The 12,299-nt window shown below is 41.2% G+C and overlaps 4 protein-coding genes across 4 annotated transcripts; 3 read left to right on the top strand and 1 right to left on the bottom strand.

Annotated features, from left to right (window-relative positions):
• Positions 1-3,455: 3,455 nt before the first annotated feature.
• PAAG_02388 (hypothetical protein) lies at positions 3,456-6,464 on the top strand (the record flags this gene model as incomplete). Its single annotated transcript, XM_002795636.2, has 4 exons — positions 3,456-3,534; positions 3,742-4,229; positions 4,295-4,948; positions 5,022-6,464. 4 exons carry the CDS (start codon positions 3,456-3,458, stop codon positions 6,462-6,464), a joined length of 2,664 nt encoding a protein of 887 aa, XP_002795682.1.
• Positions 6,465-7,096: 632 nt separating this feature from the next.
• PAAG_02387 (hypothetical protein) lies at positions 7,097-8,263 on the top strand (the record flags this gene model as incomplete). The annotated part of the gene is made up of 2 exons (XM_002795635.2): positions 7,097-7,597; positions 7,766-8,263. 2 exons carry the CDS (start codon positions 7,097-7,099, stop codon positions 8,261-8,263), a joined length of 999 nt encoding a protein of 332 aa, XP_002795681.1.
• Positions 8,264-8,982: 719 nt separating this feature from the next.
• On the bottom strand, positions 8,983-9,616 carry PAAG_02386 (hypothetical protein; the record flags this gene model as incomplete). Its single annotated transcript, XM_015844623.1, has 4 exons — positions 8,983-9,022; positions 9,133-9,315; positions 9,495-9,510; positions 9,574-9,616. 4 exons carry the CDS (start codon positions 9,614-9,616, stop codon positions 8,983-8,985), a joined length of 282 nt encoding a protein of 93 aa, XP_015701671.1.
• A 1,555-nt stretch (positions 9,617-11,171) lies between these two features.
• On the top strand, positions 11,172-11,838 carry PAAG_02385 (hypothetical protein; the record flags this gene model as incomplete). Its single annotated transcript, XM_002795633.2, has 2 exons — positions 11,172-11,503; positions 11,577-11,838. The coding sequence occupies 2 exons, from the start codon at positions 11,172-11,174 to the stop codon at positions 11,836-11,838; spliced, it is 594 nt and encodes a 197-aa protein (XP_002795679.2).
• Positions 11,839-12,299: the final 461 nt, after the last annotated feature.

Genomic DNA, 12,299 nt, shown 5'->3' with positions numbered 1-12,299 from the left:
GATAAAGATGAATATACTAAATAATGTTATAGCTAATATTCTATCTCAACTATATAAAAATGAATAGTAATATTTTATTGTCTTCTGCTTAGTTTCTATGAGTGAAGTAGAGAGAAACTATGAAATTCATAATAAAAAGATACTAGCAATTATGAGAATATTGATAAAATAATAAGCTGAGTTGAAAGATCTTGAGAAAATAAAAAGATTTAAGATTCTGACTGATCATTGAGCTTTTGAGTACTTCATGATAACTAATAATCTTAATATCCGATAAGTATGATGAGCAGAGTTTCTCTTCTGATTCTACTTTCTAATTCAATATCAGCTCAGGCATCAAAGTACATTAGCAGATGTACTAAGTCAGTCAGAGATTTAAAAAGATAGCAATAATACTCAGATATAACTGTTTCTCAAGTCAAAGAGATTGAATCTCAAAATCATTAAGAAATTCATTAAGATTAAAGCTATAGATATGAGTAAGTATATTCTTAATAAAGTCAAAACAAGAAATATAAAGATAAAATTATTAAGATTATACTATGAGAAAGCACAATGAGAAAAATAGTATTGAGAACTGATAGATGAACTTTTATATTTTGAAAAGCACTTAGTGATATCAATTAAGAAAGATTCTACTGTTCAGATATATCTTCTAAAAGAAATTCATAAACAGTTATTAACAGTGCATTCTGGGAAAGAAAAGCTATACTTGCTATTGAAGATAAGATATTATTGAAATAAATAAATTAAAAATATTGACTAGTATATAAAAAATTGATTGATGTGCTGATGAATAAAAATTTTTTATAATAGAACTTCAGAACTGCTAAAGCTACTATCAATCTTTAACAGAGCCTAGTAACATATATCTATAAACTTTATAAATAATTCTATGATAAAATAAAATTACAATATAATATTGATAATTATCTATTAACTAAGTAAAAAGTTTGTATCTATTCTCATTATAAGAAAGACAGATGTTAAAGAGCTGGTAAAACTGTTTTTGAAGCACTACTATGAGTATTATAAAGTATCAGATTCAATTATATTAGATTATGAATTATAATTCATCTTAGACTTTTAAAGTAAGTTCATCAAATAATTAAGAGTTAACTTAAAGCTATTATTAGCTCATTATATGCAAATAGATAATCAGACTAAGATTATCAATTAATATCTGATGATCAAGCTTCATTCATATATAAACTACTATCAGAACAACTGAAATAAGTGATTATCAATGATAAATCATATGACTAAAGCTCTGATAAATAAATCAACTGAGATAATATTTTTTCAAACTGCTTATAGATATAAATCTCAAATATTTTTTTATTGAAAGTTACTATCAAGAATATTATATAGAGAAGAGAAGCTTAAATAAAAAAAATATTCAGTAGTATATTATTCAAATAAAAAAAATCTAAAAGCAGACAGCTGATAATATGAAAAAAATATAAAAAGATCATAAAATTATATATCAATAAATATCATCAGAAATCAAACTTTGAAATAGAAGATAAAGTCTTTTTGTTACTCAAGAACTATAGAATTCAACATTCTAGCAGAAAGCTTATAAAGCAAAATAAGAGCTTCTTTAATATAATTGAGAGAGTTGATAACAGTTATAGATTAAAACTATTAAACAGTATAAAGATTCACTCAATATTCTCTTCTAATAAACTATAGAAAGCTGTGAATAACTCTCTACTGAGATAACTAAATAAAATATCAGAACTGATCAAAATATAGAATAAAAATAAGTAAGAAGTTGAGAATATTCTAGCAAACTGAGTCTGTTATGAGAAGCTTTAATACTGAATAAAATAACTAGAATTTGATGATTCAATATAATATTCAACATAAAATTTAATAGAATCTCTATATCTGATTTGAGAGTTTCATGCTGCAAATTCAATGAAAGCAGAGCTATCAAAGCAATTAAGTAAATAACTGAAAGCTTGAGAAAAGAATAACTATCTAGCAGATAAAATAAATGATAATCTACCAGCATAAGAGCATGTTTAGACTTCAAGAGAGGATAATATGATAATGTAGAATGAGCTCTATAGCCTTCTCAATAGTATAAAACTAAGGTAAACAGTAATCACAATTGTATAAACATAGAAATCACAAACTGCCTAGGCATCAATATAGTAATTAACCTCACAATTACCTCATATATAAATAATATATAAATGTGGCAATCACATGGTAACTGCACTAAAAAAGAGTTATATAAACAGAGTTTTCCTTGAACTCATCTTTTAGAAATGATCTTAATATTCACTTAAATAGTTTATATAGTTAACAATTAAATATCTGTTCATCTGTATCTAGATTGAAGCTGTGACAATATTAGTAAAAACTTTTATTAAAAATAAATATTTTAAAAAATTATAATTTATATTTTTAAAAAAAAAAATCTTTAAATATTTTAACTTTTAATAAAGAGTAAAAATTTTTAAATTTTATTTTTAAAATAAAAGTATTTTAATTTTATTATTAAAGTAAAATCTTTTTACTTTTATAAATAAAAAAATAATTTTATTAAAAAAAAAGAAAATAAAAGAAAAAAATTATAAATTTATATATAAAATTTTATATAAATTAGATCAGAAAAATAATTCAGATAAAAAATTTTAATTATAAAAATTATTATTTAAATATTAATCTATTACTAGTAGTAATTATAATAATAATAAAATATTTAATTTCAAAGTAAATTAAATTAATAATTAAATTATTTAATATTAATTTATATTATAAGTATTATATTATATATATATATATATATATAATATATGAAAATAAAAGTAATTTAAAAAAAGTTTATCTATCTTAAAAACAGTTTTAAAAGCATCACATAGCATTTAATGCTGAAGTGATTTGATCTGCACCTAGATACTCCTTACTGAAATTTACATATGTTTGTATATAGTAATTTGACATTAAAGACAAACTTTCCCTCCACATGGATTTGTCCCAAATAATGCAAACAACTGATGTATTCGGATGCAAGTTAGGGCAAGATGTCAGAGGCCCTAAGATGCCAAATGAATGTCGTACTATTCTGTCTTTGGACTAGCGCTGCTGACATAACCAGATCAAGCGGCAAAACCTCTTTTCTGCCCGCATTTGCTGCTGCATACAAACCCGAATTTCCTGAAAATCATTGAATACCGCAATCGCAGTAATTCCCCAGCGTGGGCGGGGTAAAAAGAATATCAGTTCCCTTGCAATATGCTTCGTGCTGGAGGATTGCCAGTGAAGTGATGCTTCTCTGACTGAGCCCTTTTATAGGTGCTTCCGCTGCCGGTACAGTTCAAGCAGACTCCCTTCTAAAGTCACAAGAGCCTCCAAGCCCTACTTCTGCGCCCTATCCCTAAACCCTCATTTCTTCTCCTGGAAGTCCGACTGGAACGATCTGCCGACAACGCCCGCCCAGCATGGCCAACCCTCAAGCCTTAGACCTCTCCACCAGAACAACTCCAGAGCATATCCATATAGCTGCATTAGAGAGCAATGGTGGGTTTCCAATGTTTACAACATAATACACCTACCTACTGCATATTTCATGTTTTATATTTTTTCCCTTCTAGCTTTAGCCTTTTTTTTGAAGCTCCGTTGCTCATCCAACCATCCTCTTTGCAACTAGGAAATTTGAGGGTTGCTGTAGAGATGACCATGAGATACTGTGAATGATTGTGTTCTAACTGCTATTTGCCATAATAGGAGCTGCTAAAATCACTCATGCACTTGAACATGATGACCTCAACACATCACCTCCAGCCGCAAAAAGGCGACGATCGAGCTCTGCTAATGAGACAGCTCTGGAACTGCCTGACACAGCAGATAAACCACAGTTGGAAGCAATTGTAGAGCAGAAGGATCAAACTACGGCAGCGGTGTTATCAATACTCCCTACCTCCCCAGACACAAAAGTTGAGCTCAACGGCAGCCCCGATAATCTGGACGAAAAGAAACCAACTGGCCTGCTATCCGGTGTTCAAGGAAACGTTGTCTCCGCCGCATTCGCCCAGAGCCGGCTAGGACCAGACGTTGCGGAGGTCATTTCGAACATCATGAGTTATTCCGAGCGAGTGGAGGAACAGTATAACCGCAGCCAGCAGCTTAGGAACTCTGGCGAGACTCAACCGATAGTTTTGATCAAGGCGAATTCACAGTTAAAAACACAGAGCTTGCCAATCCTTGACAACTTGGTATGTGGTGGCTTATAATGGTTTTAGAAAGCTCAAAATTTTCAATATCCTAACAATTCTTCCAGTCAACTCAAATTTTGACATTGCTCGCCCAATCCTCTTATCAAGACTTGACCTCGATTGTTTCCGAACCCAACTCCGACAGCGGACAAGCTTATTCAACCATGAGGTCCCTATTCGACCATACCAAGAATGTATATTCGTCCAAAGGATCATTTCTATCCCCACGGGAACTAGATCTTACCGAGCCCACCCAGGTTGACATAATCAGGAAGGCCAACATGGCGTCCTTTGTGTCGAGCATTTTCGATAGCCAGGAGATCGGGTTTTCTGAATTAGATGCAAACTTTCTGGAAATATTTGTGCCCGAGGGAAGTCGATTGTTGAAGGTACAAGGTGCACTATATCTGGAACTGAAAACTCAAGCATATATCGCAGCAATGAACTCCGCGAAGCGATCGAAAACGGAACTTTTGCGTGAATTGTTTCCGGATGATCTAGAAGAAAGATTGCTTTCACGGAGACCGGGAACCAAGCAACTTGCCCCCAGTGAAACCGATTTTGTGAATCGTGCTTACTCACGACGTGATATTCTGCTCAATGAGATCGATAACCCAGCGGCCGCTACTAAGTTGCCGGAGAAATACCGTTGGGACGGCTTTTTGAGAGACCTGAGCTCGTATGTGAGCAAGAACTTTGATGCCATTAGTCATCAGCATGTATGTTCGATCTACCTTTCTCAGGGTCACTTTAAGACTCTTTGACTGTTTACTAACATATCCTTCAACAAAGACAAAAAAGCCCAGTAAAGGGCGTCCATCAACTAATGGCGAGGCACAAGAATCTCGCAATACATCTCTCGAAGGTCAATTTTCCGTTGTTCCTAACCCACCAGAGGCTGCTCCGGTTGCGCGTAGTGCTGCCCATAGCGATCTTGTGGCAAGAGCCGCACGGGCTGCGCAGATTGCTCTCCAGGGTCAAGGTGTGAGGGGAGCGGCACGGAATGCTGCCAAAATCTCTTTGCAAGCCCAGCAATCCAAACCGTCAACGTCGCCTCCCGTACCTCCGCACCAACAGCCGAAACTGCAGCCTCAGCAACAACCCCAGCAGCAGCAACAACAACAACAACCCCGGGTTCAGCAGTCGCAACAGTATCAACCATCACAGCCTTTGCAGCTACAATTCCAACAGCAGCAGCCACTGCCACCGCAACGACGGCCAACTAAACAACTACAGTTCATTCAAACTCCACAGCATGGACCGGTTGTCCCACATGTATTTCCTCAAAATCCTCAGCGGCAAGCTTCCCAGCACACATTCAATCAAGCAGCTATGACAACAACATTCTCAGCTCAACCGACACACCCCCTACCGCTACAACCAGCCCAACCAGCCCAGATTACATTCAACCAAACGCCCTTACATTTTCAACAGTACAACCCAGCCGCTGTCAGTGCCCCAGTCAGTGCCCAGGCACATGCAGCGGCAGCCAACTACGGCTACATGCCTGGCGTCCCTCATTATTCCCAGTCCCAGCCAACGCAAATTCTCTACGAAAGAGCCAGAATGGCAACAACCGCGAAGTCCTCGCCCACTAGCCGCCGAGCGGGTCTCCCCAGCCAACGTCGGCCCTGGACAACAGAAGAGGAGAATGCACTGATGGCCGGACTGGATAGAGTCAAGGGGCCCCACTGGAGCCAAATCCTAGCCATGTTTGGACCAGGTGGCACAATCAACGAAACCCTCAAGGATCGCAATCAAGTCCAACTCAAAGACAAAGCACGGAATCTAAAGTTGTTCTTTCTCAAGAGCGGTATCGAAGTGCCATACTACCTCAAATTTGTCACTGGAGAACTGAAAACCCGTGCCCCGGCACAGGCAGCCAAGCATGAAGCGCGAGAGCGTCAGCGGAGACTGGGGGATGAAGATAAAGCGCACGTGGAGGGTATTGAAGGGATGATGGCACTTGCTGGAGCGCACGGGGCGACGAACATATCTCTGGAATCGGCGCGTAGTAGCATGACTAGTTCTCCTGCGCTTGTGCAGCACCCTGACGTGCAGCAGGGGCAGGAACAGAGCATGGAGCAAGCACTAATCCAAAGCCTAGTACAAGACGCCAAGCAAGATGAGATGCGTCTCGAGCAGCAACAGGGTATACCGCAGAATATTTCACAAGGTATCGCACAGAATATGCCAGAGACTATGGTTGATCCGTCACTTCAGAACCCGCAGTGAGCTGATTCCCGGACTTGATGGTATGGAGCACAAAATCGGGACGTGAACTTCTTTTAGTGCCTTTGTTTTTCACTCCCTTTAACTTCGCACGGGTAGACATTTTAGTTTCAATCTGGAAACCGGCGCACTGATTTTGGTTTGCTATTTTCATTTACGGCAGGTTTTCGCCCCCTGGGTATTCCATTAAGCGGGCTGAAAAGGCGTCCAGAGAATAAGGGTATTCGTGGGTTGGGTAGGGTTGCTTGTTTACAAATGACATGTTTTGCAGCTGTACAACGACTTTAATTATTTCAGTTTCTTTTCTTTATTTTTTCTTTCTAAATAACCTGCTGTATGCTGAGAGTATTAAATTAAAAGTAACCGAGTCTGAAGCAGAACTGTGAAGTTCGATTCATTATTGACTTCCCTTTGTGCAAGGACTTATGAGTGAAGTAAACAGGTAAACGTCACCTTTAACTACCGGACGGAGTTCAAGCTTTCCTCTAACAATCCTCGCCCTCACCTCCATCATCACTCTACCCTATGTAACCCGTCAGCCACCCAACCAGCATCCTGTCATCCTATCTGCATCTCTGCAGCCCGACCAAGATCAGTCTAGTCATTCGGAACAAGTCGCTTAGAACCAGCCAGTCATGGCCGACTCCCAGCAGCCTTCGTCGGACGCTGTACCACCACCGCCACAACCAACGTCCCAGCCCACGCAAGCAGCAGAACAATCAACTCCAACATTCACACCTACACCGGCTACAGCTCCAGCTACAGCAGTGAACCCTGGACCCTCAAATACTCCTGACCCAAACAATACATCGACGTCTACCATTCGTACCGACGATGACACTACAAGTAACGACGTCGAGATGACCACTAATACCTCGATTACAGCACGGCCGGATGTGACGATGAGCGGGACAAGTGAAGCTGCGACTTCAGCCGCAAATGGCACCAATAATACTAATATGGTAGACAGCCAGCAATCGATGGTGACGGCGACAACGGCATCTGCAGGAGGAGTACCAACAGGATTCCTAGATACTGAAGTCAACCCAGTATCAGCTGTGGCAGTACTCCCACCGTCGAAGAAAGATACGAGTCTACGGGAGTTTCTGGGTCAGATGGATGAATACGCGCCTATCGTGAGTTTACCATTTTTGTCTCCTTGACTGCTATCTGATGGAAATGATGGAGATAATATATCAAGATGATATAACACAGCACATTTCCTCCCAAACTTCCTTTACACACCGTCCCATTGCCTTGTCACCCCCATAAACAAAACTTACAAAACTTACCAACCCCTCCAGATCCCCGACGCCGTAACAGCCCACTACCTCACGCTCGCCGGCCTCCCACCTCCAGGAAACGGCCCAAACCAAACCCCCCCACACCTCGCCCGCCTCCTCGCCCTCGCCACCCAAAAGTTTGTCGCCGACATCGCTGCAGACGCCTACCAATACTCCCGCATCCGCAGCTCCAACAGCTCCTCCTCAAACAATCCCATGGGTGCCATAAATCTTTCCACAGGTTTGCCTCAGGCGGTAGCTGGCAGCGGTGCTGGGAGTGTAGGTGCGGGTGGGGGAGGGGCTGTTGCAGCAGGAGGGGCAGGGGGTGCTGGCGGTGCTGGTGAGGGGACGAAAGGGAAGGGTGGTACAAGTGGATTGCATTTGGGTGTGCAGAGACCTGGGTTTGGAGGTGGAGGGCAGGGAGGCCAGCAGGGACGGACTGTGTTGACGATGGAGGACTTGGGGATGGCGGTTGCGGAATATGGGGTTAGTGTGAAGAGGGGGGAGTTTTATCGTTAAGATATCGCGGGGAAAGGTGGTGGTGGAGCCAAGGAAGTCGGTGGGTTTTTCCTCCATTTTTTATATTTCCGTTTATTTGGGAGGCGCGGATTTTATCTCGTTTTTTATGGGGCATGTCTTTGGGGTGGAGTTTTAGGATGTGTGGTTCCTTCATGGTGGGAAAAAAAGACGGGTTTGTTTTACTCTTGATTTATTATCATGTTATAGCATATCATACCATGTGCATTTGTTTGTTGGGAATATTAAAATCCAGATCTCTAAGAAATATTCCAGAAAAGGGAAGGAAATTTGATCCAAATTCTAATGTACAGAAAACGTATATACAGGCATTGTAAAACACCATGCCTCTCATTTCTAATGATAAAACCACAGCAACTAACGCCTACTCTATATTTTGCACCATAGTAAAAGTCAACAAGCCCATCTCCACGAGCGGACTCCTTCAACTGTTCATAACGCCAAAGCGAGTTCTCCAGAATGCCCACGAGGTACAGGGAGTCTATGTTCCAGTCCATTGCTGACCCTCAAAAAGGCCTCCCTGTCCATTCCATTCCCGAGACGGACAATCCCATTGGCTGCCAGGTAGCAAAGGTCTCAAAATGCGGGGGTCTACCAGATAACAACATATTCCTCGTGGGAAAGCAATGTAGAAAATCCATCCTGCTCCATAGTAAATTCCACACCCCCCATCCATCTACAAATGCTGCATTCAGATCCTCTTAATTCTTCGAGTGTTCATATCGGAACCGCTTCCGTGTCCTAAAACACAGAGAAAGCACAACAGATGCCATCAGTAAACCCTCCACGCAATTGGGACGCATGTAAAATAACAAAAGCGTGCATAACAGTGTTTAAACCAAGGAACATACTGTGAAAACTCCCCCAGCTTCCTCCCCACCATCTCGTCCGTGATATAAACTTCATTGTACGTCATTCCATTATGCACTGCGAACTTCAAGCCAACGAAATTGGGTAGAATAGTCGCGGAGCGCGCTTGAGTCTTAATCGCAGGCGTTCCTGGGGGTGGAGGAATTGTTTTTGGAAGGGGGAGTCTGGTAATGGTTTTTAAAAGGCAGGTTAATTTAGATACACTCCGGTATTGGGGTGACTGGGGAAACAGAACGGGAGACTCGTCAATTGATTATGCATAGACAGAGGAGTGAACTTCTCTCTATCCATCTCCCTCAATTGCGGGCCTGGGAATCGTCTTGAGATAGGAGACTGAACGTACGGAACAATATTGGGACCTAAACGGAACAGCCAACGATTAGATCGGGATCAGTTGATTGCGCTGTGGAATTAGAGCCTACCCTTCCATACTGATCGCTTAAACAGCGCGCGTGTAGGAAACATCTCGAATCAATTTTGCCGTGCTGATCCCTTGCTTAATATCCAACCATACACATGCTCAACTGCAGAGCGCGAAGGTTCCGTTGCTCCACCTGAATTCCTGAGATCCCGCCCAGGTTCACTCGGTAACGGAAATAGCTTAATCCGGAACTTGAACTTTGGATTATGTAATCAGTATAAACCAACCCCCTTTTCATCCACACGGGGATTAGGGCAATTTGGGGAGGGTTCCGACCAAATCTCATCCTCACCTCAACTCCTTTTATTTTCTGAGGTTGGAGTTGCATGATTTGTAATTCTCACACTATCCAGCTCTGTGCACAATTCAGCTTGCTATGATGTTTGATAAGAGATGCCAGACACCAGAAATATTTGAGCCATGCCTCCTCTGGAGCCGATACTCTGGGGCTGAGACTCATCATATCTCCAAGAGGAAGTGGATTGCTAAGAGAAGGAGACATTTGCTTGCTTCCAATGTTTCTACATGCTCATTTGAGCCTGAAATGTTATATAACTCTCTCCACAACGACATCTAACTAGTGAATGCTGAAAATGGCTCTCGAGGGTTTTTCTTTTATTGGTTCTCTATATCGACACTGCAATTAAGCTTTATACGCTGAAATGATACAGTTTGTCATTCTTTGGCAAAATTTATGGCTCTTTCCTCCAGTCATGTTGCGAGTTGGACACGGAGGGAGCTGCTTTTCAGTGTTTTGTTGGCAATTGTTGAAGATAAGCCTACAACCTTACAAACTTCAACTTTACATGTCTTCTTTTTGAATATGTTGAAACTCTTTCAATATATACCTATTTTGAAATTGAATTTCTTCAAAACATTGCAGCTCCAAATCCCTCACTTAACCACGATGGCAGCTGCCAAACCTCTATCGGTTTGAAGACCCTAGAGCGAGGCTAGAATCAGCCATCGATGAGCAACCAAGGGAATACGCAAACGCCTACACTCTACACTCTACATTTTTTTTTTTCTTTCGAAGCGATGAATCTAGTGTCTATCATGATGCTTTTGCCTGCCAGGCAATCTTGCAAGAAGTCACCCTGTCCATTGCAGAGGAATAGATAATAGATCCAATATTCTTTGATCCAGGATTGGAGGTCCGGTCAATTTTGCATAAAGCGCAAATAGAGTTAATGAATCAAGCCGGTCGAAGGCTTCTCATTATGCATTTTGCCAGATATACAGCGGATTCAATTAGTATGATCAACTCTTCTTCCGGTCTACTCATGATGCATTTCCAACTCCAGGTGGGACTCCCTTCGATGCCCTCTTAGGAGATGTAGATAGGAATCTGGGTTCGAGCTGATACCGGAGAGCTCCTCTCCGGGCGTCCTTTTCATAATTCACCCTTGTATTGGTAAGTCGTTACTCCGTCGTTACCCATGCTCCTCGAACAGGATCGTCGAAATTCTCGCTGCTGGAGAGAGCAATTACGAAGATGGCGTTATAAATATACACAATGGCGCTGGGGGATTCACGAATAGGACATCAAGGCTTTTGGATTATATCTTTGAACACAGGAGAACTTCGCGATCCATTCAGATGGCGAACATGGTAGTCGCACTACGAGCTCTATCGTCGACCTCCAAGCCAATCCACAGGATTACTGGCGGTCCCAAATTGATCCGTCTTGCGTTTCCAGAACCAGTTTCTAACTTTCGAATCCTGAACGATTTTGTTCCGGATATTCTACCATCCTCTGTAACAAGATACCCGGCCGTATTTAGCGTCCATATCTCGAAAACGTTATCAGACGACGAAATCACAGAGTTGGTCAAGTGGATTAAGGAGATCGGTAAGGGCCGCGGATTTGCGGTAAATGGGGCATACCGCACCAATTCGACCGTTGTCATACTCGAAACACCTTACAGCGTGTATACATAGCTGAGCTCCTTACCAGGCATTAACCTTATTCTTGAAACTATGAGCAGCAACCCGGACAAGCAGAGCGAGAACGCCTGTGAACTGGGCACTGGGAACTCTTCCAAATATTCTTGTTCTTGAAGCCCCTCGTGAAGTCTATGCTCAACTTAGGAATATACCAGGTGTGAATGTGATTTTTGAAGATATGAGCAGCAACAATCTTGCTTCCTCTCCGAGCGCTACGGAGTTGCCAGTTGCTGCTCATGAGGAGTTCCTAAGGGAGTTACACAAAGAGTCGGCGATAAATCCCCTGGAAAAGCCTCCAAATGAAACAAAAGGCAACTAAGCAGAAGTCAAGGGCGCGGGTGCGTATCTCGAAACTTTTAGTTATCTTTGTTTTGTAAAAACTTGGTATGGATGGGGCTGGGATTCAGCATTTAAACTTCCCCTTTATTCAACTCCCCAACCAGCGAACACTTGATCGTTTGTTGTATTCTTGTGTCCTTTGGCGAGAGAGTTTATATAGATACCTGCTATTACAAAGTGCTGTTAGGAGGGTATTATGATGCTATTCGCTTGAGTGTCACATGGTGAAAGATAATACAGGAAATGAGCTATGCAGTGTTAGCCCTATAATGATGTTTCCCAGATGTCCAGCGTGGGTAGTTGGCAAACTTCTGAACCTTTCCCAGGAACGAGGAAAGCTAGACTTGTGCCCGTAGTTCTTTTATCTCATCCAGATACAAATATTCAACCGTCATCAAGGCGAGAGATGCTCACTTATACTTAAAAAAAAAAAAAATTATT

Source organism: Paracoccidioides lutzii (assembly GCF_000150705.2).
Source record: "Paracoccidioides lutzii Pb01 unplaced genomic scaffold supercont2.5, whole genome shotgun sequence".
Taxonomy (NCBI): Eukaryota; Fungi; Ascomycota; class Eurotiomycetes; order Onygenales; family Ajellomycetaceae; genus Paracoccidioides; species Paracoccidioides lutzii.
Note: the sequence above shows the minus strand (reverse complement) of the source record. Positions and strands in the feature narration are given on the sequence as shown.